We start from the raw sequence: 24,632 nt of genomic DNA, 5'->3' as shown, positions 1-24,632 counted from the left end.
TTAAAATCCATGTAACACCACCTCCAAGATGTGCAGATTAAAGAAGAGAAAAAATGTGGCCAATCATGCCTGAGAGTAGTGCAGAAGTCACTGCAGCAGGGAGGATTTTTAGACACTGGTGACATTCAATTACTTTCTATATTTTTTATTCTGGACACTGGTTTCCCCCTGCCAAAAGGCAGTTTGTTCCAAGCAGCTGTGCCTTGCTCTTTTTGCCTCTCTCCCGTGGCCCACAGGCCTCCCAGTATTTTTTCTTCCTTGTTCACTGACTTAACTTTCTCATCTTGTTTCTAGCTACTATCTAATTCTGCCTTTGTTTAACATGAAACAGAAAAATTATAAACCTTTGCTGTCTTTTTTCAAAAGCCACTAAACCTCACAGAAATAAGTGTGCATACAAACGGATGTCCTTACCATGTTCTAGTGACCTCCTCATACCCCTCCTTTTTTTGATTGTCTTTGAGACAGGGACTGCCTCTTACTCTGCTGTAACTGGGGCATTCAGATCCTACTATCCTGAAAGCATGTCTAGTCATCTCACATAAAACAGGTTACTGTAATAATGCAAAGTGAAACCTTCCTTCCAAAAGTCCGTAAAAGCAAATTTGCAAACTCCCTTTAGCTTAAAGGATGAGGTTAGTAGCACACACTGTATTATCAGGGCACGTATACAGGACAAAACAGAGAGCCCTTATGTCTAACAACAGGTAGAAGTGAGCTCCAATACTGACTATTCAAAGTCAGTCAGCACAGCAGCTCTTCATTTGCATTCAGAACAAGATTAAAGAACTTCAGTAAATAAGCTACTACTACTGTATGTTCTGCTCTGTAGAACTAAACAAAGCAAAAGTATTTGCAAGGCTAATTGGTTCTGCCTTATAATTTATACAAAGCTGTTAGTTATTTCCAGTCCCCTTGTTGGGGTACAGCATGTAAACCAGGAAAAAAAGAAAACCAATACAACCTGCTAGACATAGCCTGAGTATCAAGTGCTTATCAGTCTCAAGGTAAGGGTAGGAAGGGGAGTGCTCAGGTGTGCTTGGTTGCTGCTTGCTGGTACAATTTTTCATTACTGACATTTTGGCTAAAAAGATCCCACCAGTATCAGCCTCATTTAAAACAGCCCTTTCCATTTTTTTTCTAATAAAATTCAGCAATTTATTCTAAGAGAGGGATGGTATTCATAGAAAGGCTCCTCCAGGATCCAAATTACAGTTTGATTTGCTGATCTTCTTCTTAAAATTTCCATCACTAAAATACTCATTTGCAGTAGAGATATGGGAAAAACCTATCCATTAAGAGCAATTTCTGTCATGCACATTAGGGGTTGTGACCACCCTTACGCCTGTACACAAATTGCTTTTGGATTCTTTGTACAGGGAGTTCGATAGTGTCAGACTCTGCCTAGAGAAACAGATCTTACAGGCAGCCCAAAGCCCAGGTACAATGTTACCTTTTTCAGCGGTTGTTAAAAGCAGGAAAGAGCAAAAGCTAAGAAAAGCTTTGTTTGCAGAGGTTCTAGCTTGATATTTCCTGCTGAGTTAATGGCTTGTAGAAGAAGAGAGTATTAATGGAGGAAGGAAGGGGGGAAAAAAAAGGAAGAGAACCTTGAAGTGACTGAAGAAAAATATGCCCATCGTTGACACTTCAATTTCTTGCCTTTTCTGCTTCCCCACCCAAACAGGTTGTTAGCAGTAAAACACATTTGTGTTCAAAAGCCTGTGAAAGCCGGAACAACAAACTGTTCTGCTCTGCATGCTCCAATCCTCCTTGCTGAAGGTGAGCACCCAGGAGCTGCTGATGTGATATACAGAGACTGTACCTGCTCACCTCCCTCAGCTCTTTCTTACTTAGAGGGCTACATACCAAACTGCACAACTTAGTTCAAATGTCAAGCAGCAGTGCTTACTTTATCTCGTTTACCATCCATGGCTTTACTATTTTTATTATGGTAAAACTTTGTTAGGTATTACCCATCCATCTAGAGAAGGACAAAGTCCAATATTATATAAAAAAAGAAAAATCTGCCTTCTTCAAATTAGCTCAAATTTTCCCATTCTTTTAACTTCCTTTGTCCTTCTTTTCTTTAACTAAGACATCATTTAAGTGACAGATGACAGCCCAAGCAAGTTTTCTGCTATTTTGTCTCACACCACCTTTAAACTGTAAGCCAAAGAACATCATTTTACTGCAATTGAAACAAAAGGAAAGATCACAATCTCAATCCTCTGTTACTAGACAGTTCCCTCTTTGCTGTTTCAGATGCAAATAAAGCTCTGCTTATCTCAGCTTTGGAGGTATCGTTGCAATTGAGGGAAAAACCCAAAGTCTGATGAAGACAGAGTGGATTACCTCATAAGAAGGTGAAATATGAAGAACTTCCTAATTCACAAATGGGAAGTAAGCATGGGATCCATGTCTGGCAGCATTTTTAATGTGGAGGCAATTAAGCAAATCATACATAAATTCACTTACGTAAGTTAGAAGCAAGGCTGGTACTCCATACTGAGAGGGGGAGCATAAAAAACTGGCTCTTCATCTACCCTTCTAGTACAGAAAGCAGCAATAGCCTGCTATTTCCACTTCTCTGTTTCCTCTGCTCCTGGCTTTCTACCCATCTTTAGTTAATAAAGTCAATTTATCAGCTTCAAATACTAGTATACACATTGGGCACTGTACTGAGAGATTTTGGGTTCTTGGCAACCAGCTTATCTAATACTCTAACCAGCTATTAAAAGATAGTTACTTAAATACTTTAATGTGGAAGTTGTATTTGCAATTTGCAACAAAGAAAACTGAATTCTACATGGGCTTGGATTTCTGGAGAAGAAATCTGAGCTGAGAGAAAAAGGAAGGACAACCCCAAGATGACACTGAAACACCAAGAAACTCAGCATAGTTACAACTGTGTAGTACCACAGGCTGCCTCGACAGCTCCCGAATTAACTAACTCAGATTCACTGGGTTTGGTCCTGTTTAGATGTATGTATGTGATAGCAAAATGACACACAAGTCACTGCTGCTGTAGAACTTCTGGTACACTGTCTGCCACAGAAAGTCAAGCTTCCCCTCCAACAACTTGTAGAGCTGAACCTTTGGAGAGTCAGAATATCCTTCCTCATTCCCTAAGCTACTGTGCAGGTAGAAGCACCAGCCAGAATGAAGGCTGTACTTGCTTAGGAAGACACCCCACAAGACTGTGTAAGAGTGAAATGTCACTCAAGTTAGTTTTATATGTGCTCATCAGCAGGACAATGACAGACAGAAAAAGCTCTGTGGTAAAGACATGCCTGAAAAGGTTATTTTGAACAGAATACTGGGGAACCTGAACGTACAGAAAGTAAGAACACATTCCACCAAAAGGCACAATATATTAGCCACAAGCTAATTATTAACTATTGCCTTAGCAGCAGGAGGAACTCTGGAGAACTGTAAGATATCCAGTGGGTACACACAGATTCCCCAAAATGGTGAATCCTTCAAGTCTGAACAGGTTGTGCCCAGACACAATATATTCTTCATGCAGTTTCAGGCTCCCTTACGTACTTCCATACTCCTACACGTTTCATCTTGATTTCACCTTCTTCCTTGCACTTGTATATTTAAAATACCTCTATTAAAAATATATATATATTTTTTTTTAATTAAGGCAAATGAAATGCCTTTTCCTGCCATGTTTACTTTCTTCCTCTTACACAAAGTCACCAGAAGAAGTAAATCCAATACTTGTATTATAAGATACTTGTATTTTACATCTACCAAAAGCAAAAAAAAAAATCTCTGGGTAAGCTGTTATGCTGTAAACAGTGAACACATCCAGGCACTCCCTCCCCTCCTTTGGTGATCTGTGAACAGTTTGGAACAAGAATAGCTTGTATTTGTCCATTTGTCCTCCATTTTGAATCAGTCCTCATCGTTGTCCCCCAGGTATCCCAGTTATTGCTTCATTTTCCCCAGTACTCAGTGAACTTTGTATCATCACAAATACCAGCAGTACACTCTTCTTTTTCCTGCTACAGGTTGTTAAAAAAACAAACCAACCAAACAAAACAGTTCCATGACTGATTCTAAGAAAATCCAGGCTTTTTCATAATCTCCTTCAGTCATTTTTCACTAGTCACTACCTTACCCTATTTGCAACTCTCCTACTGATCTATTCCTTTAGCTGGCTTGGTTTCTCATGGGACACTACAAGAACATTCTAGAATGCCTGGTTTTTTTACATCACATTTCCTAATGTAGAAGAAACAGCTATTTAATCTAGTTTTCCATTAATCTTTTAACTATTTGTTAAAATTTGCCTCAAACCATCACGCAAATAAAAAGGTTTTTAGAACTATTTCCCTATTCACATAGCTTGGCCCACTAGCCGAACGAGAGTTTTGATCACTCCAAGTGATCAGATATGGCATGCAGCAAGCAACCTCATCAGGATGGAACATGTTGCTTAGTATGTGACAGGTTCCTAGACCTCATCATATTAGGAAGAAGGCTACATGTAAGACTTGAGTTGAAAGTTTAACTTCCAGAGTAACTACTTCTACTTCCAGGGCTCTCTCTGTATGTCTGTGGATCATTTCACACTAGCAGCCATTCTTCTCCTGCCCCTTTCCTTGTATACATGTGGCAAACAGGGATAAAGAACTAATCTGATTTAAAATTAATTCCGAGGAGAGTTTTAACCTGTTGAGTTCCCCAATCAAATTCACATCAGAAAATAAATTTGTGTGCCAGATGGAAAAGAGGGGAGAGGCACAGCTGTTTTCTGTGACAATGATCTGCCTTAAAAACAACCAGGCAGCTGGGAACTAAGGTTGTTTAGCACCTTGAAAATTAGGACTAGTAGTACTCTAACCTGAGATATTTGAACATAAACAAGACAATATATGCCTGTAAAGGCCATTAATATATTTTATTTAATTGATGACGTGGCAAAAAATACTAGACCACTTGTCAAACAGGAATTGTTTTTTTCTTTCTAATGATGTGCTACCTCCAACCGCCCAAAACACGCATCTCATTCCTCCTACAGTTGAAGCACTAAAATACTTAAAGATCTCCCTTAATATGTGGATGCAGAAAAAGAAGTTGGTCTCTATTGCTACTGTGCCATGGATAACAAACTGAAATCACCTCTGTGCCCTGCTGGCAGCTGGCAATTTATGAGCCTAAATTGGAAAAACAAACAGAAAGTAATTTGGGGAAAAATGAGGACTGGATCTTGGTTGCTAAATATAATACGTTCCTTTTTTCCATTCTTACTGGCTTTCTTCCAGAGGGAAAAAAACCCCAAAAAACTCACAATCCATACTGCAACAATGAACCAATGAACAATAAAAAGTTATCCTTGTAGTTCTTCCTCTTTTTCCAAGGCTGACAACTTAAAATTATCATAGACAAACACCTAGAGGAACCAAATACTGCTTTATCTCCTGATGCTACTTTCTAACCCAATCAGAAAGATTGTGATTTAAACTATGATTACATTAACATATTTAATTTTATTTCAAGTCTAAGTGACTTGAAAAGCAGCTTGAAAATGCTTACAGAAATTATTTAACTTTTTTAAATGCACATTTAAATTTAATTTAATAATTTAAATAATAAAATAATGTATAAGTATCAAGGAAAAAACCTTGTTTAGTTGTGCAGTCAGGGAAATATTTCCTCAGGATTTACTACATATTTGGCATAGACTGTGAAAAAATAAGTACAGTACTTGAACATTTTGAATATGGCCATAAATGTATGTTCTCCATAAAAATCAATTTGCAAAGAATTGTTGTAAAAAGTCCAACACTTTTATGGGATCTAAATATTTTCTACATTGATTCCTCATGTATGAATTATAACAGGGAAATCATATTCTGAACCTAAGAGAAACCAGATGCAGAAAATTAAAGGTCTGGGACAACAGTTTAAACTTTCTCTATTACCCTCTTTCCCAAAATGTTGTAATAGCTATTGTTTTAGTTTTTGTGAAATGGGGCAACACCTATGTCAATGCATCAAACTGGACTACAGTGAAACTGTGATGTATTTGTTCCAATAAATGCAGCTTGGGCAAATAATTGATTAAAGAGATAAAGGTTCATTATAAATAGTAAATTTTGCCACTGTTGTTAACAAAACTACTCTAAGACGCTTCATTCAAAACCAATTATGACCAGCTCACTAAAAGCACCAAAAATTGTCACTTTAATCCCAGGCAGTATCTTTCGGCTGGAAATGTAAATCGGGAAAAAAAGGAAAGGATTTAATTGATATAATCAAAAAACCCCACACTGCAATTTTCTATTTTATCTACAGGTATGGTAACAATTCATGTTTCTAGAGGAGACTATTTGGAACAGATGAAAATTTATTCTCTTGATCAGCACTTCACTAATCCACCAACAGGAGCCAGTTATCATTTTTACAACTGCTGATGCAGCAGGCACATTTTGACAAGCAGTGGCACTAACAATTTAAAAATTAAGACTTTAAAGCTATGTCCTGCAAAGAGCTCTGTGCTTTTTGCTTGGCAATTTTTCAGCTGTTATTCCTAATCAAAAAAATCATAAATGAGGGAAAACTAGCCATGACATACAGAAATGAGCATAATTTCTAACCTCCTGTGAAGAGGTAAGCAATGCAAGTCCTATCTCCACAGCCAGGGGATGCATATTAATACTCCTGGACTGCTACAAAAGAAGCCTGTACCAAATATTCCATTAAGCCTCTACAAAGCAGTCTGCTACATAACCCCGGAAGGCACTCTGTGCTTCAACTCACCTTGAATTTCCACAAAGTAAAACTGAGTAGTTAAAAAACCCAATAAACAAGTGTGTAAAGGCAGAGAGAAGAATGTGGTGCTAAGTCAATCAAGACGTCTTATGATGTAAGGTCATAGTTTCAAAGCAGCTGCTAATGGAAAGCAGCAGAAAGACTCATTTAACTGTTCCTCTCTCACACACCTTAGGGTCACCTCATTACACTTGCCACTGATGAAAAACATGGGAAATATTAGGTCACAAGCTAAAAGACAACACACATTGAAGAATTCTAGTTTTTCAGGTCACTAAGTAAGAGGATGGTGACATGACAGGCAGGAATACTGCTCAAAGAAAAAGCAAATAGCAAATTGCGCTTCCCCTCCATCTTTCTTCTAGCAGTAAAATACCGTAATGTATTCCACTAAAATAGCATAGTTGAAAACCAAAATTAGTTGCTCCAAGAGAACAAGATTTACCTGATGGAATACAGGCTCTTTCAAATCTAGGTAAACCTGGAAAGATTCAAAAGGAGAAATAATTTGCATCAGAACCATCATAATATTATTAATCTAAATATTGCCAAGGTGTCTCCTGTTAGAATCAAGCCATGAGTACCTATCCATGCACCATTAGAATTGATCAAATATTTGAAGTTTCCTCTGGCAGAACCTGAGGTTTTAACTGTGGAATTATTTTAAACTAAGAAGCACAAATATCAAATATTAACAACTAACATAAGGCTTCTAATTTAGTAGAGTTGACTACACACAAAACTAATTAAGCTGCTGAAGTTACCAGATGTTCTCAATACACATTGCAAGAAGAAAACATACTCAACTCTGATTTGCTTTTATTGTTTTTGACAATAATTTAATGTTTCAATTCATTTTACGAAAAGCTAGTAGTTCTTCCTATTTGTAATACAGCTAATTTATGTTCTTAAGAGAGAAGGGCCCTAGACCTCAGGCATAATGTGCCACAAGTGTAAAAAATTTCAGGAGAAATAGAAGAGAAGAGGCAAGTATTTTGGCAGCTGAAGATAACTTACAATAATACTTTAATTTTTAAAGAAATGATTATCAATAAAAATTACATAGCAAATTCCATCTGTGGTTGACAGCATGAAACTGAATTTATTCATAAAGGAAGAATACTCCGTTGACATAGGGAGTCAAGTTAGCTGTGACACAAAAAAAAAAAATTAGAAGCATTTTAACTAACAACTAAGTTCTTCTCTTATTCTGCCTGTTTTAGAACACCAGTCTGCATTCTGGACTGGATATAACAGTTCATTTTTTTTTGCAGTCAGACAGAATTATTCTTATTTCTACAGATGAATTAAAGTGAGAGAAGGTGAGGAACACAGCTTATCCAAGGTCTCATATCAAGTCAATGGCAACTGTTTTTCTCACATTCCTGTTCTAGCAACTGGATTATTGCTTTTCTTCCTTATTTATTCTATACAGTGGTTTAGATAGAAAGGTTTTAGGTTTCTCTGGCCAGCAACGTAATTTTCCCAACAAAAGAATAATTTGTCTTTCTTGACTGGAAGTGACAGAGATTTAGTGTTGCCTCTACAACATTTCTCCACTGTCAGAAAAACTGCCAACTTAAGGGTGAAAATGCCATATTAGAAAAGTTACTTACTATGCTGACTACGACGCTGTATGTTATTAACAAGAAAAGCAGTGCATAATTGACTGTATTCTTGTACTTGAAACATTCATACCTGGAAGAGAGGATAAAGGAGAGAGATAACATTCATCATGTACCATATCATGGATGCAATTTCCATGGTATAATATTAAAAAATTTGTCAGAAAATTGATCCAAATTAGTCTTAGGCCCCCCAAGAAATTCTAACTCCTTAAATAAAGATGCATTATTTTAAGAAGAAAAATCATGCTCTTGCCAATAAATGTTTTTTTTTTAATCTAAGGCAAAAAACCCCTGACATCAATAAGCTCAAGCATATGTCAAGAAGTAACCCACTCTAAGAAAAGAGTTTGTGAAGCAGAAGTGTTTTCAGATGGTGCTTACAGGGTGATAATGGGTGGCAAATTAGAAATTAGTTTAAAATGCAACACAGCTGTCAAAAACATTACTGAGCAAGCAGCGGTGTCGGAAAAGGACTGCCTTACAAAACACTGAACTCAGATTTGTTAAAATGTAGATTGTTTATGGCTTCACTACAGTTGCAGTGCAGAACATTTGCTAGATTGGGTACTGGTAAAAGTGGAAGGTAAAAGTACCTGACTGTTCCCAGTATGTAAAACAAACAATTAAAATTAACTTCACAATCTCTACACTACACCTCAGTCTCAGCTGTGATGGAAATACACACACAACCCAGACTGTATCTACATCAGAAAAAAGGTCTAATAAACCCCAACAAAAATGAATTTTGAGAAGCCCATTATTGTCAGGAGGAAGCTGTCTATATAAATCCAAATTAAATCTGTCTAGCTCCTTTGTTTATAAACTTGGAGAAATAGACACCATCATGAATTGATAAAAGGAAATAAAATAAAAACACATCTGGGAAACAAAAAGTCTAAAGGCAGCACAATGTGCTACATTGCAAAATGGCTTGCTGAAGTAATTACACAGTTTGAGAATCAGCAGAACTGAATGATGTATAAGGGAATGTCCTGGGCAAACCAAAACAATTATTAAAGGCCTCCTAAACTACACATTAGCTCATTTTTTTGAGCATTTTAATTGCTACTAGACATACATGCACAGAATCTTACTGAAATTATAAATGCAGCAACAGACTTCAGTGCTTTTGAAGATAAAGTAACCACTGCACTAAAAAAAAATTCAGATAGATTTTTATAGCCACTTCTCATCCTGTTTTCCAATCACATTCATATCAGACAAATGCAAAGGCAATTTCAAGGAGATAAGGAGCTACAATGGAAATATTTGCACTAAAAGAGGCATTATGATTCTGGTCCTGAGTTTGTACAAATCACACTAATGTATGAGTCACAAACTGAGGGCAATTTCCATAGATAGGGGTTTAGTCCTAAAGCATCCCATCTGCATTGCAAGCTACCATAATCTTCACCAAGACATCACAATTTTCAACAGCTGAGTATTTGACATATTCAAAAGCAAAAATACTTTTTTTTTCTCTTTTAGTCTGCAACAAGTTGATCTATTATTTGGATTTGCCAAGTGACAGAACAAATTATATTGAATTCAGGCCTTGCAGCAACAGGCAAGAAAAAGCCAACTTAGGGTATCTTTACAGTTGTCAAATGTTACATTGCTCCCACAATTAAACGGGAGAACATATCCTGGCTTCGCATTAAGCTGTCATGCATGTTCCAAGACACTCTCCCCAAAATATGCATTCAACTCCTCATAAAATCTTGTCCCTTTAATTTTACAGATGAGTGAAAAGCAGGTTTAGCCAGAAATCTGAAATTTTCATTTTGAGCCAGACTACATCATAGAAATCCAGTCAAATAAACTATAACGTTGCTAATTTTGTAGGCATTACTGAAGTTAGTTGATTTTATTATGTCTGCTGTTTTTATACAAGTAGCACTGAGCCCTGATTGTATACTACACCAAGCCTTTAATGAGTAGATTTTTTTCCTTACTAAAAAAAACACTGGTAAAACATATCTAAATTAGCAAAAACTAGGACTAAAGCCAGCCTAGTACTCTAATATCATAATGCTGTACAAAAACAGATCTCCCTGAAAGCCGTAGAAGCTCTCTCTCTATATATGCTAAATTTGGCTTCAGAGACTCTACATTTCAAAAGTTAACATTTCATAAATATTCAAGGAAAAAATTAACAAATACTTACAGGCAGTAGACAAACACACAACAACTGTATATCATTGGCAGTTCATCCAACAGCTATAAAAAGCAAAGACATCAAAACATGAAAGCTACTTTTAACTCACAAGCTTGTCTAAGTTAATTAAGGAAAGGGTAAGTTTTAATAAACAGGAGTTTTTAAGTCATTTGGATATCCATCTTCTTGACTGTACTCTGACACGTAGTACTGTCAAACCCTGTTCAGCTACCAAAGCTGCTGCATTAAAAGCTTGTAACTCAGAATCTTTTGAATATTATGCTTCATAAACGCCCACACCTTCAAAGAATCTTGACATTTTTGCTGCTCACACCTCTTAAAATATTTGTAAGAATTAGTTCTGTAAAGCCAGGCTGAAGAAGACCATCCCATATGTGGCCTTACAGTCAGTAGCATCTTCTGACTTGACAGAGAACTTGAAATGTTGTATTTTTCCATAGCATAAAATACAATTTTAGCTTATTAGGATGGGCAATATGCTCGCATGTTTACTTCCTAATTTTCGAAATTTCTTACATTGTCTTAATTCAGAGACAAGTTTTTTTGTTGGTTTATGTGGGAATCTTGTGGGCTGTTTTGTTGGGTTTTCCCCCAGAAATTATGGCAGCATATAATGTTTTTTTATCTTAAATAATTTTTATACTTTGGGAGAGGACTGGTGTGTTACAGCTAAAACAGTTATTTCTCCAGGAACTTGCCACCTTAATGAGTGGAATTAAAATGGTAATCACAAGAGAGTTGATTTCTTAATAGCAGATAAACTCAAAATTGCCATTTATCATTAGAAAGAAAAAGAATTATAGCATCATTTTCTTGTAAAACTTCTCACAAAAGAATTTTCATGAATTTCTGATTATAAATATACAGTTAAACTTACCTCCTCCTAAGAAAGACTGAAAATAATGGAAATGAAAAAGGATACAAATGGATCAATGAAGATCCACAGCCTCTGATTTCTAATATGTTAAGCAAACATTAATAGTTAGGGCTTTTAGAACTTTTAGAGCTTGACTTCTAAGAAAAACAAGAACTAGATGCAAAAAAAGATTTTGACCTTTTTCCATCATCACTCAAAGTTCTTGGTGGCTGTGCTTGTAAATAAATTGCTTTCCTACTACTGCTACAGGGTACTTAACAAGTTCATAACCATGTTATTCTGAGCAACAAGACTTGTTAAGAGCAGTAAGCAGCTTGCCCAAACTCTTTTATAAAGCCAGCCTGATTCTGCCTGGTTTGGGATAATTTTCTAACTGCACAGTCAAAAACTTCATTTTAGCTTTGGAATTTCCTATTGTGGGGAAAAAAAAAAAAAGTGGATCTAATTCTTTACAGAAGGAGAAAGATGTATTATCTTGAGTGTGAAGTATTAGCTTGTTGTGATTTTCGTCATATAAAGCTCAGGAACTGTTTCACAAGAGTGCTAAACAGTTCTCTGCCCAGCTACCACTGATAGATAGGGCAGATGTTGCTTCTTCCCCCAGACTGCCACTGCTTCTCTCCAGTGGGAGGTCAGGCTGGTCTGACTTACAGGGAGCCAAATCCAGGTGCTGAGTCAGCACACAACCAACCTTGCAGAGCAGGGTTTAAATCCCAGGACCTGTGCATTACATGGTCAGGTACCACAACAAGCAGCACAAAGACAGTATCAGGAACTTTGGTAGCAGCTGAAGCTAGCAGGCATGTTCGGTGGCATTGTTGTGATGCCTTAGAGGGGACAAAATAGAAGCAATAGCTGAATTCAGCTTTATAGTAATATATTTTACAAATTCAGAGATGTACTTTTCCAAGTCTGATAGGAATTAACTACAGGATTAATTCATGTGGCTGTTCAAGAGTGTGAGTCATTTAACACCTCATTAAAGAAAAAGGTGGGGGAAGAACAAGAAATAAAATACAGGAAAATCTTTCAAATTTGGACAGGTGCTTACACTCAAGTTCATATGCTGGCAGTATCTCAGGGACATTAGCAACAAAGAGCCTCTCAAAAGATCTTAACTAGAATTTGCATGCAGAAGACAATGACTTCTGTATCCAAAGGAATTAATGCTTCTAGGAGTACTGTCAAAGGCATGCCTGGACAATGAAGAACTATGGAAAGAAGGGAACTGAGGGAGCTGATTTCACTGGCTAAATAAGCATTTTGTGTGTTCCTCAAGAATCCAATCAAGCAAATTCCCATAAAAATAACAGGAAAGGGGAGAACTGCTCAGAAGTATTCTAAACACCTGATTTCAATAACAGAAGTGTTCACATTTATTTTAATTCAGCAAATTGAATCGATCATTTACAGTATTAAGAGTACAAAACAAATGTAAAAAAAAGTCTCCTTTAATAGCTATGCTGATTTTTAACCCTAACAAGAGATAAAGTGAATGAGGAAAGTTTATTTACTGGTTGAACTGCTTCCTCCATGGTGATCAGTAAGCAAACAACTGGAATAATTATGGCCCACTTGTGGATTTCACTTGGCTGCCAAAATAAATGTACTTTCTCTGCCTCACATGAAGCCTTTTACATCAGTTGACAAGATGATGCAAGACATTCCTGCCTCCCTCTCATCTGCTTCTGCCCCACTTTATTTACCACAGTTCATAGGCCCATTAGTTGTTCTGATGCAACACCAGAACTATTGGGCAAGTAGCAGCAAAGTGACTTGGATTAAAATAAAGCTTCTGTACACACACACAAAACCTCCAACAACAACTGAAAAATAACTCAAACCAAAACCAAAAACACCCCAAAAAAACCCCACCCGAAACAAAACAAACAAAAACACACAATCTCCCCCTTCATAAAAGGTTTTAAGTCTGGATCATTTTAATAATTGTGATTTCAGGGTGCCCTTGCTCACCTCTGCAACAGTGTGAGAAAGAGAATTTGAAATACTGGCCATGATAGGAACAAGCAGCTGAGGGAAGTAATACGAAAAAGGTGGAAATTCAAGGCAGTTTCACCACCAAATACAGGAAAATGGCACCCTAATTTGGGAGAGAGTGGTGAAATGGTTCTACAAACCACTTTTTTCATGCCAAGAAAAGCACCAAATATTCTTGCATGGTGCCAACAGTATGCTTTGTGGAAGCTGACAGTCTCCACCACATGCCAGATATACAAAACAGAGCATTATGGAGCAAACATCAAACAATCAGCAATATGTAGGTCCCACTGTGATCAGCAGAAATGCAAGACTCAATTCAGCTGCCACAGCATAGTTGTCTAATGCCACCTGAGATGCTCTGTCACTCCCAATACACCCATCCAAGACTGGCACATGTGAAGGGAGTCTAAGAAACCTGCACCTCTGTGGGATGGAAACTGAAGGTTTGAGAGAACACTCACAGGGTCTAATATAACACTAAACATCTCTGTTTAGACAAATGAATATTTTTTTGTGCAAAGATTGCCAGTGGAGTCTAGAGAATGATTCAGCTCAGCCTCTCTCCACTCCACTGATTAAACTGTATTTCCATTGACAGTGGTGGGAACACAGACTTCCAGCACAGACTTCTAAATGTAGGTTTCTTAAACCTGAACAACATCCCACTTCACCCTGACTTTAATTCAAAGATGCATTTCCTTACTCTTTACAGAGCTAAAAGAGGACAACAAGACAAGACTTCCTGTGTCCCTTTAGAAAACAGGAAATACCAGGACAATCCCTATGTCCTGTGATTTGTTACAGAATGCTGTCTACTTGAAAATAGAGAGAAAATGACTCAATTACCACTACTCAGAAGATACTGATTTCAGAATTAATGCTACAGGTACATCTAGATAAACAGAAACATAAAGGTGAGAAAAGTTACAATAAATAGTAATAACTATACTTTATACTGCTTGCTATTATGCCAAAGCTGTGAGAATTTTAAAATAACATCTCGTGTAAAAAGATAACATGATTTCCCAAAAGGATAAAGTGTCCTCTACCACCACAAGCAATTGATGATAGCTCTTATTTTAGACACAAGTATATATTTCTGTATATAATCAGTGGATAATACCTACTGAAACAAGACCTGCATTACTGCCTTGTTGAGAGCAGGAGTCATGCACAATGATACTTAAGGTAGATTAACTCATTTTATACAAGTTTCATCGAGCCAAGAAATGGAAAAATGACTGTACAGCAAGATACACACAGAAAATGATTCACAGCTACTTATCAGTACTCACCTGCATTTCATACTTCAGGGTCATGTGGAAGCACCAAGATCCCAATCCCACAGCTGAAAACAAATCAAAACTATCATCAGCATAATGGTATCTATGTAAAATTTTCAGGTACATTAACTTAAATTTATGAAATGCATGCTTAACAGTGAGAAATAAATTAGAACACCAGCATTCTACAGCAGGGACAAACCCCCATTTTCCCACAGCCTTCTACTTTATATATAGTCACCAATGAAATCTCTGAATTTATGGGGCTTTGGGTGTAAGTGTCCTCTTTAACTCCTCTTAATACGGTGTCCTATGAATTGGGCATAACCTCAAAGAGGAGACGAGCAGAGAGAACCAGAATAAATGGAATATTATATATCAATTTATCTTTTTCCTTTTTTAATTTTAAGTGAATTAAGATTTCTCTGTTCCAACCCTTCTATAAGGCAAAGCATCATTCAATAACTAGTACTCCTGAAAGCCTCTCAATATTTCTGTTTACACTCCAGTTTTAAAACATGTATTTTACCAAAAGCTTTTTGTTGTCTCCATAAAACACAGCACTAATAACACCAGTATTTGGGGTTTGACACCCACAGAGGCTAGTCATTAAAGAGCTAGACTCAATGATTCTCAAGTCAATTCTGTGATTCCAACTCAAGTCAATTCTGTGATTCAAAAGCAGAAGTGAATTCGCTACTAGAATTCAGAACTAGAAATTCAAGGTAAACAAACCAACCCCACATAGGATGGATTTGTTTTGCGAAATGAGATCACCATTTCTGGGCCTTCTCTATAGAAAGATGAGCTTCTAAGAAATTATTTCTATTTATTTGAAATACTTTCTTCACACATTTCAAATTTACTTCAGAAATTACTTTGAGACATATGCTTTGCCTATACAGTTTTTTCAGTTAGGCATGAATAATGCTTCTTGGAAGTTAGATTTCTCTGTTTAGAGCAAAGCTGGTAAAGTATTTAATGCATCATTCATTACTTTGAAATATTATCAGTAAAACACTCACATCAAGCACTAGCTCAGTTTTATACTGCAAAAACAAGTACAGTAATGTAATGTCTTGTCTTCCTTCAAGAAATTATGTTTTACTTCAGACTGTAGTTTCAGAGAAAGCCAAGTATTTTGCACTCGAGCCTTGATCACCAAGTAGTGCTGCCATATTTTGTGGCTAGAGTATCACCTTGTCTACACACACCAGTCAAGTTTCACTGATGCATAAAAAACAATTCTATCTCTGTGCACTCTGTAAAGGATTGCCAAGACAGTCAAGAGACATGTCTGGAGATGCTTCCTTAGATGTTATTAAGTAGAACTGTGATTATTACACTTACTCAAGGAAATTAAATACCTAAGCATGTAGCTTTACTGAAATACAAAACTGTAATACAGAATCATTTCAAAATGTATTACCACACACTTCAATGTCATTATTTCTCTGGGAAAATTAAGCAGAGTTCCTACCAGAAAATAAACAACCACATGCACTTCTGTAAACTTTGATCACATTAGTTTGCTTCTGAAAAAAATTTCCAAACAGCAATCCACAATTGCTTTCACCTTCATTGAGATTCTAATGAGAAATTCTCATAGCCATTTTTCTATGTATACAGAATATATGACAACAACTGTTCATTCTGGAGGAAAAAACCCATTAAGATAATCATTAAAATAGTGCCATCCATTATCCTGTCACAGAATACAAACTCTTACAATTTGTAACAAATGTAATTTTCAAGTATGAGCAAAATCACTGCATAAGAAATTTCAACAGAATTTAAATTAACTAAATATGTGGTTGGGGTTTTCTTGTTTGTTTTTGTTAATGTTATTTGGGTTAATAAATCTCAACAATCAGCAACTGAGCTTCTTTCCTTCCTCCTATACAGTAAGAAGCAATTATTTCTAAACTAATTCTTCTTCAGTCTTTGAAAAAATCTAGAATGCTGCATATATTAGTTTTTCAAGTCATTAATTCCATGACTATAGTTAATTTCTACAGTTAAAATTGATAGAATCCCTCTTTCTCCTGCGCAATAATCACTCCAGGAGTTTCTCTGATTATGAAATTTTACTATGCATTGTAGAACAATGTTTTATTCATAGTATCTATATGAAATAGGTATCTGGAAGAAGAAAGGCTTACAGGGATAAATCTTATGGTTCCAGGCTCAAGACATTTTTAAAAAATATTTACTTCACAAAAACCATCTGCAATGAGACCTTCTGCCAGCTTGGTACTTTTCAAAATATGAGCGATCACAATCACTGCAATGACACAAGTTTTCAAGCAACTCTCCCATACAGCCACTGACACACTGAACAATAAATTTGCTCCTTACCTTATAAGCAATTTTCATATTTTAGGTGTTTCCTTTTGCAAAGGAGCTTAACTGACTAAAAGCTGCATATTGGTTGGGAAGCTTTAACACCATCTGAAGCAGTAAGTTCCATTTCCTCTCTAACTACTGTTACTCACTTTTCATAAATACTACAAGTCACTTGGCATTTTTACATCAGTGAACCTCCCAAGTTATGTGGGATGTATATAAATTATGTACTAAGCACAGAATACACATTAAATCACAATATTATGAGATCAAAATGGCACTTCAGAAGACTAGAAATGCAAAGTCAGGGCTGCTGCTCTATGTAGACTAACAGGGTCTTTTTCTGCCCTGCAGCAAACACCCTGTGTGGTTACTGCCAGTGGATAAAATAGTGATGTAAAAACAATGCATCTACAAACTTAACTTCATACACATACTGTCAAAAAACTTATGGGCAATACCTATGGCTAGAAATAATTGAATATTATACAACAGATCCAGCTCTACATATGAACCCTATAAACCTCCAAGATTTGAATTCTAGAGGGATTTTTTCAATAGTTTTAGGAAGCATCAGAAGCATCATATAAGCAATGATAATTTAGTTTGATGTAACTATTCCATCAGCACTCAAAATTCTTGTTATGAGCCTAAATTCTTTACAGAAAAAACAGTTTATTAGGATTTCACAGAAATGGTAACTATATAGACACTGTTTGAAAATATTCTGAAGGAAGGATGCTCCAGATATAAACACCATTATTTAGGTATCTACACATGAACTAGGTGTCAAAGCTTCCACTAAGAGAATGCCATTATTAAGAGCAATGCAGCTGGCCAAATGGGTATTTTAGAAAAAGTCAAATTATTCTCCTGGCTTTATTGACTGCACTGGCAGACAGAACCCTCTGCACAGCTAGACACATATGTTTAGGTGTTTAAATTTGGAGCTGAATTCCATTCTATTTTTTTTACAATGCTAGAACTTAATTAAAGATAACCAACAACACACTGTGTCATTAAAAGTTAAAGAATGAAACAAGATTAAAAAGAAGAAGAATTAAATTAACTATTTTTAATGGATTATTTTGTGTTGTAATGGTTTCCCACCACAGCTTAAGAAACAGGAGAGACACTGGTTACTCCAGAGGTACAGCTCTACAATTAACCTCCAGCCTGGCTGGTACTATTCCCAGACACTGCGGTACAAGTGTCTGCACTAGTGAGTTCTTGGAACAGTCTGTGGTATGAATCTGGCCTGTTCCAATGAACACTTTCCCCAAGCAGCTTCCAGGCACAGCCCAGCAGCTGGCAGAGTCTGGGGCCCATGCTCAGCAGGGAATCTGTATGCGGTCACCTTGTTTTGGAGGCTAAGAGGAACAGACACAGGCTGTTCCACACTGCTTGGCTTCAGCACTCGGGAATGTTCCCAACCACAGCTGATTTACCACCACTAACACAGCCCTGGGAGCTTCTCTACAGGTGTTAGGTAAGAGGAAGGGAATTAACTCTGACTGAAGAGGTTCTTTTCACAGACACAGAGTTTCACTGGAAATTAGATTTAGTAAGTTGCTAAAGAGCTCCTATGGCTATGCCTAATACAGAAAAATTTTTACATCTTTTATCTTTCCTCCACTTTGGCACTGCTTGAATGACTGAGCCCTTATTAAACAGGCCAAAGAAATACAAATCAGAACAATCCTTCCAAATTTCAAGTGAAGTATCTAACAAACATTACTTAATTGAATGTTTTCTTATTTCCTCAGGTCCAGAAGTTACACTTCTTTATATATATATATATGTATATATATATACACACACTATTTTAAAAAATATATTTTTTAAAAAAATATATATTTTTAAAAAAATCAAGACCCTTCCAGAATATGAACCACTTCAGAATTACAGTTCCCCAAGATGTATGAGGAACTGGCATGTGTAGAACCTGATACAACACTCCAGAATCATAAGGAACTACTCAAAACCAACTGCTTATTCCTTGAGGTAGTAATGGTCTGATGATTTGTTCCACCTACTTCAGGTGATGCAACATACTAAGATTAAGATTGGCTTAAAATTATTCTTCATCATTTCTATGTTGGTTAAATGGTTCTCCAGAGCTTAAAAATCATATCCAGTTCCTATTGAGTTAATTGAGAGCATGCACTTTATGCTGAAAGGCAGCAGAAAAAAGGAATGAGAACAGTGTGCTTTATCGCAAAGGCCTTGTTGAAAAATGTAACTCAGTATTGGCACCAGTATGAACAAGAAATTTATTTGAACAATTATTTCGAAATACCCCTTGTTGTGCTGCCATGATCTTACCATGTACGTGAAACAGAGCTTCCATAATGGAAAATGCATGTACTTCAAAAACGAAATAAATGTCAACCAAAGAGATTGTGGGTATAAAAGGCAAGCACTGAACACGGCGTGGTAAAACACAAAGAAACTGATAATCAGCTAAATGTCTGGAAGCATGCAAAAGAAGCAGCTGATTTGGATCAAAATAATGTCTAGAAACAACACCTCATGTTCTCAAATGCTAACAGATTTAATTTTAACGTTGGCTTTGACAGCTGTCTTTTAGTATCTTGTAAAATCTCAGTAACTATTCAAAATTGTTAAAACCGAACTAAAGTACCCTCCCTTCCACCCCCATCTTCACAGCAGAACAGTTAAAGAATTTCTACTTTGACAAAACAACCCTCACTTAGAAGCTCTGCTGCATGAAATTTAATGAAGCATGCTGCCTCAAGTGAAATCACAAGTTTGTTAAATTCACTGTCTTTTCACAGGTTAAGTTTACATTTATTTGCTACAAATTAAATAAATGGATTGAAACCTATTAATAAACAAAATTCATATGATGGAAAGAATTCTGTCTGGTACTTCTTACAAAAATAATTTTCTGTACACTTATTCTATCTCCACTTCAGTATGCCTCTTGTTCAGCCACATGCACAGAGAGAATGGCAATGTTCCGGACATATTTCAACCATATTTAAGATTCTTTTTATGTTCTCATTCACTACTTTTATCCTGTAGTAGAGCAAATGTTAAGTGGTTTGTGATTCCAAATTCCAAATCTTATTCCTGTTTTTCACTGCAAACTATAAAGTCTTCTACATTTCTTTACATCTTTCAACTGCTGTAAAACAGGGTTACAAATATTGAAGCAGACACAAAGCAGAAGGGAAACACTTTTGGGAGAGACCTTTAATATTAGGTTCCAGCATATGAGATAAAAATCAAGCCATCTATCACTTGACACAGGAATCAAAGCCAACTCAGTCGCAGATGAGCCTAGATGGAACTCAGGACTGCCTTCCAGCACTGCTGTCTAAATACAGGCTGAGCTCCCCTTCAGCAACACCAGAGAGGAAAAACTGAAATCCAAGGTATTTACTGTGATCAAAGACAGTGGGTATGTTTTGTTTTTTTTGTTTTTTTGTTTTTTTGGTGGTTTTTGGTTATTGTTTGGTTTGTGTGTTCTTGTTTTTTTAATATTTTAAACATTAAATGGGATATGAGAAATGCCCATCTGGTGTGACAGCCTGGCATTCTTGTCAGATAGTGACCGCACATTCTGTCCATCATAAACTGCCACTGACAGAGGTAGCCACAAATCATGGTGAAGACAGTTTCAAACTGAGTTTTAATTTAAGGGGTTCCTTTTCATAGTTTAAAAGAATTGCAGTATGGGACACTGATTCAAGAACACCCAAAGTCAACTTCAGCAAACATTTACACATCATTTCTTAATGATGTGTAAATATCTTTTTAAAAGTAAACCCCGACATTTAACAATTCTCTCTGTTTCATACTGAGACAAAAATTAGTAATTACGTGAAACCATAGAAAGCCTATAAATGGCTTATTAGAAAGTGCTCAGACAATATGCAAAGCCGTGCATTGTTGCTGCCTATCTTTCAAATAGATCAGCAAAGCTGATATAACTGAAAACTTGTCCATTTGCACCTTGTGTATGTTACAGCTTAACTGGTATCTAGGATACATTTAGCATGTGGATATTTGTTTTTCAACAACATCCGCCTAAATGCATAACATGCCAATCTTAAAAGTCACATTTATCAATCCCTTACCACTCCAAAGACTGGGAAAAATCTCCATAAAGACAGGAGCTATAGCAAATACAGAAATCCTGTGAAACACAGAAATTCTCTGAAATCTAGTTTTGAGACCCAACTGCCGCATCTGAACCATCTTCAAACATCTTTTCTCATAAAGAACAAGACTTCTAGTCACACAATTAACATTTAAAAGGAAGTTGGTTCTTTTCTGAATTATGTTATTTTAGAATGGACAGACTTCCCTTGAGTTGCCTTTTGAAACATGAATATCATGTTGTTCTTCCATTCTTGCAAAACTTCCCAGACATGATGGCTAGGTGATATATGCCAAAGAGGAACTGGAAACAAATTTGAAGTTATGAAAGAATGCCTTTCCAGTTCCCTCTACATCTTGGCAACTTCTTATATTACTCTCCCATACAAATGTCATAAAAATATTAATATAGTGTGAAACTGTTTACAAGTAGAATACACAAGACTCTTTCTGTAATCATCAGAAAAGTACAGAGCAAGCTAAGATGCACTGAGCAGGACCCAAAGCCAGAAAAGGATCACTTTAAAATCTGATCAAATTATTTAGTGAATTCTAATTTCATGTTCCTCCAACAGATAGAAATTTTCTGTAAACATTAACAAGTGTAGCAAATTGAGGTCTACTTTTCACACACATAGTATTTGGATTTAACTACTGGATTTATTAATATCTAGACATATTTTCCATTGTATAGCTGAGCTCTCTTTGTAATGAAAGAGCAAATTAAGTTTTACACATACCTGTAAGACACAAATATGCAGCTAAATACCGTTTTTCAAGGCCATCTTTATAGGTCTGAATCGCACCATAGATTGGAGGTAGAATGAAAATCAGGTTACTCACTGTGTTCCCTGTAGGACAGAAACACAAAGCAGAGATTTAGAATTGGGTACTATGCATTTTAACTAAATCTAACAAAATTATATTCATTCATTAGAGACAGGTTAAACAGTTTTCATCCAGAAAGTGACTCAGCAAAACACCACTGCTCTCCATCCCTGGTCCAGCAGAACGTGTCCCTGCCTCCAGCAAGGGGCTTGGAACTAGATGTTCTTGAAGGTCCCTTCCAACCCAAACCTTTCTAGGACTCTATCCTACATTCTACCCAATGCAAAGAAATGACATGTGCTGCAGAGACCAGAGAAAGCAATACAAGCCAAGAGCCCAGCTCTTGTACACTGATTTAGATTTGGCTTTTCTTTTCCCAACTGTGCTGACCTAAGCAAAAGTGCAATGAAATCCTGCAAAGTTTAAGTGAAACAAAAGGAAATGGTGCATCTCTCAACAGAAGGGATGCAGATTCAGCTTTTTCACTTAACCACAAATTATAATTTTGAGAATAGAGGTTATGTTATGGGAATTAAATGCCATACAATTTGGGGAAATGAGCAAATCTGTTAAAAAAAGGCTTATACAAAATAAACTGCACATTTTCACACACCATCAGTTAAATATATATAAAACTGAAATCTAATTTGCAAATATCCCAATGAAATATACAATTTATGAGGCTATTAAGACACCAAAAAAACCCTTTTTCTGTATTTTTTTATTCAGCAGAAAATCCCAAAAGCATTTCACATTCTAGAACAAGGAACAAGAGTGAACAGGTCCTTTTTGAATCACACACCTAATTCAATCAGCTATTTTTCAGGAGTCCTACTTGCCAAGCTCCATCCAAAAGAAAAGCAAAACATACCAAAATATATTCATATAACCCGAAGGTATTGCAGCACCTCTAAAAACAAAAATCCATACTTCACAGTTTTAAAGAAAATTCAAATGGAAAAAAGGTTATTTCAGAACACATGTAGCAGAAGTGTACCTAGTTCCCTTGAACAAGGTAGCTCTTCTATATTCTCACAAAGTACATACAAATCTCACTTTGAAACAGCCTTCTCAACCAGTTAAAAATCTCATCTGATTTTTATCAGAACTTCTTTAAATCACTTCCTTACTGATTTAACATCATATCCTGGCCAACCATGAATTTCACCAAGTTTTAACAAGTCAAATCAAATGTGCCAGAGATCTCACTCTTCTAGTCAGCTCTGAAGTAAGTTTCTCCATGTAAAAGAAGCCCAGCTGAAAACAAAAAACCTTCTGTAAGGATATACAAGCTTATACCAATATAAAAGGCCTTTTTTGTGTTTAAATTCTTGGTGGAATCATTACTCTTTTACCACATTCCCACAGTGTTGCAATGGGTAGTGATTCACTTTCAACAGAGACCACGTTTGGAAGAAATTCACTCAAAAACGCTGTTGTGTGACACACTGACCATTGCCATGTCGTCCTGTAAACCATGCAAACATGTCATTGAGCCTTGAAAAGTAGAATAAAGGTTACATAGTCTGGATTGCAAAACTTCTGCTTTCTAAAGCAGTGTTCAACTATGCCCATTTTTAAGAGAAGTCAGTAGACATTATATAAATGTCACTGTTCAAGGTCACTTGATTATGAAACTGTCAAAAGCCTGGCAAAAATTCAAATATGAAAATGCCAAACAAAAGAAATACCATCATGTTTATCCACAATTGGGAAGGCACATGACTGTGGAAGAGAGTTGCAGTAGGATAACAAACTTCAGATGCGTGTAAGAATGCAGAAAACAGATTCTTCTGTAGGAAAGGGAAGGGAAGGTTTGAACACTTCCTGTAAAGCTATAATTACATTAAATTATTGAAAATTTATGAGCATTTAATCTGGGAACATCTTGCTGAGAGAGGAAATACCATAGACCTAATCTAGCTGTACATTCCTGCCACTCCTTCTCTGCACTTTTTGGCCCATATTATTCAGAACATTTGCAGCATGGATTAGGCAAGCCTATCTGCAAACATACTTATTGAAAGTAGTGTACATTTTTTTTAGAAGAGGAAATGGGGGCAGGGGAACAATAAAGTCCTCTGGCATGCTGCTAGCAAAATTACTTTTTTTAAGAACAAAACTCCAAGGCCTCTTGCAAACCCAAGGTCCCCAGGAATGCATATTTCATAAAAGTCTAGTCTTTATAGGATTATCCTCACACAGAATAGCTCATAAATTCATTAAAAGGGATTTTCACTAATTCCATCAAAAAATGGCAGTGGGATATGCACAGAGATTAGCAAAGAATACCAAGAAAGAAAAAAACGGTGACAAAATGCAGACCCACAACTCTAAAGTTATTTAACAAACAAGGAAGTGAAACAAGCTTTGAAGGGAATAAATATGGAAGCTGAAAATGGGAAAACAGTTCAAAAAGTCAAAAAAAATTCTCATCTTTATTCACTGAATTTCCTTTTTTTAAAAGGTGAGAGACAATGCAGCAGAATTCCCATTTTCCTATGGAAAAACTAGTGAATAGAGAAATTGCAACTAAGGCATGAGGCAAAAGATATGTAAAATAATTAAAGACCAAA

At 36.3% G+C, this 24,632-nt stretch overlaps 1 protein-coding gene across 2 annotated transcripts in view; it reads right to left on the bottom strand.

Annotated features, from left to right (window-relative positions):
* ACER3 (alkaline ceramidase 3) overlaps positions 1 to 24,632 on the bottom strand; it is a 56,304-nt gene that overhangs the window by 14,996 nt on the left and 16,676 nt on the right. For both annotated transcript variants that reach the window (XR_008429357.1, XM_053935391.1), the window contains exons 2-6: positions 21,969 to 22,079; positions 14,767 to 14,819; positions 10,582 to 10,634; positions 8,403 to 8,484; positions 7,232 to 7,267 (exon numbers count right to left, since the gene is read on the bottom strand). Coding sequence is in view for 1 of the 2 variants with exons in the window: in XM_053935391.1 (XP_053791366.1) it covers positions 7,232 to 7,267; positions 8,403 to 8,484; positions 10,582 to 10,634; positions 14,767 to 14,819; positions 21,969 to 22,079 (335 nt within the window). In the remaining variant the exon portion in view is untranslated. The remainder of the gene's footprint in view (positions 1 to 7,231; positions 7,268 to 8,402; positions 8,485 to 10,581; positions 10,635 to 14,766; positions 14,820 to 21,968; positions 22,080 to 24,632) is intronic.

The sequence above is a fragment of the Vidua chalybeata genome, chromosome 2 (genome assembly GCF_026979565.1).
Source record: "Vidua chalybeata isolate OUT-0048 chromosome 2, bVidCha1 merged haplotype, whole genome shotgun sequence".
NCBI classification, from domain to species: Eukaryota; Metazoa; Chordata; class Aves; order Passeriformes; family Viduidae; genus Vidua; species Vidua chalybeata.
Note: the sequence above shows the minus strand (reverse complement) of the source record. Positions and strands in the feature narration are given on the sequence as shown.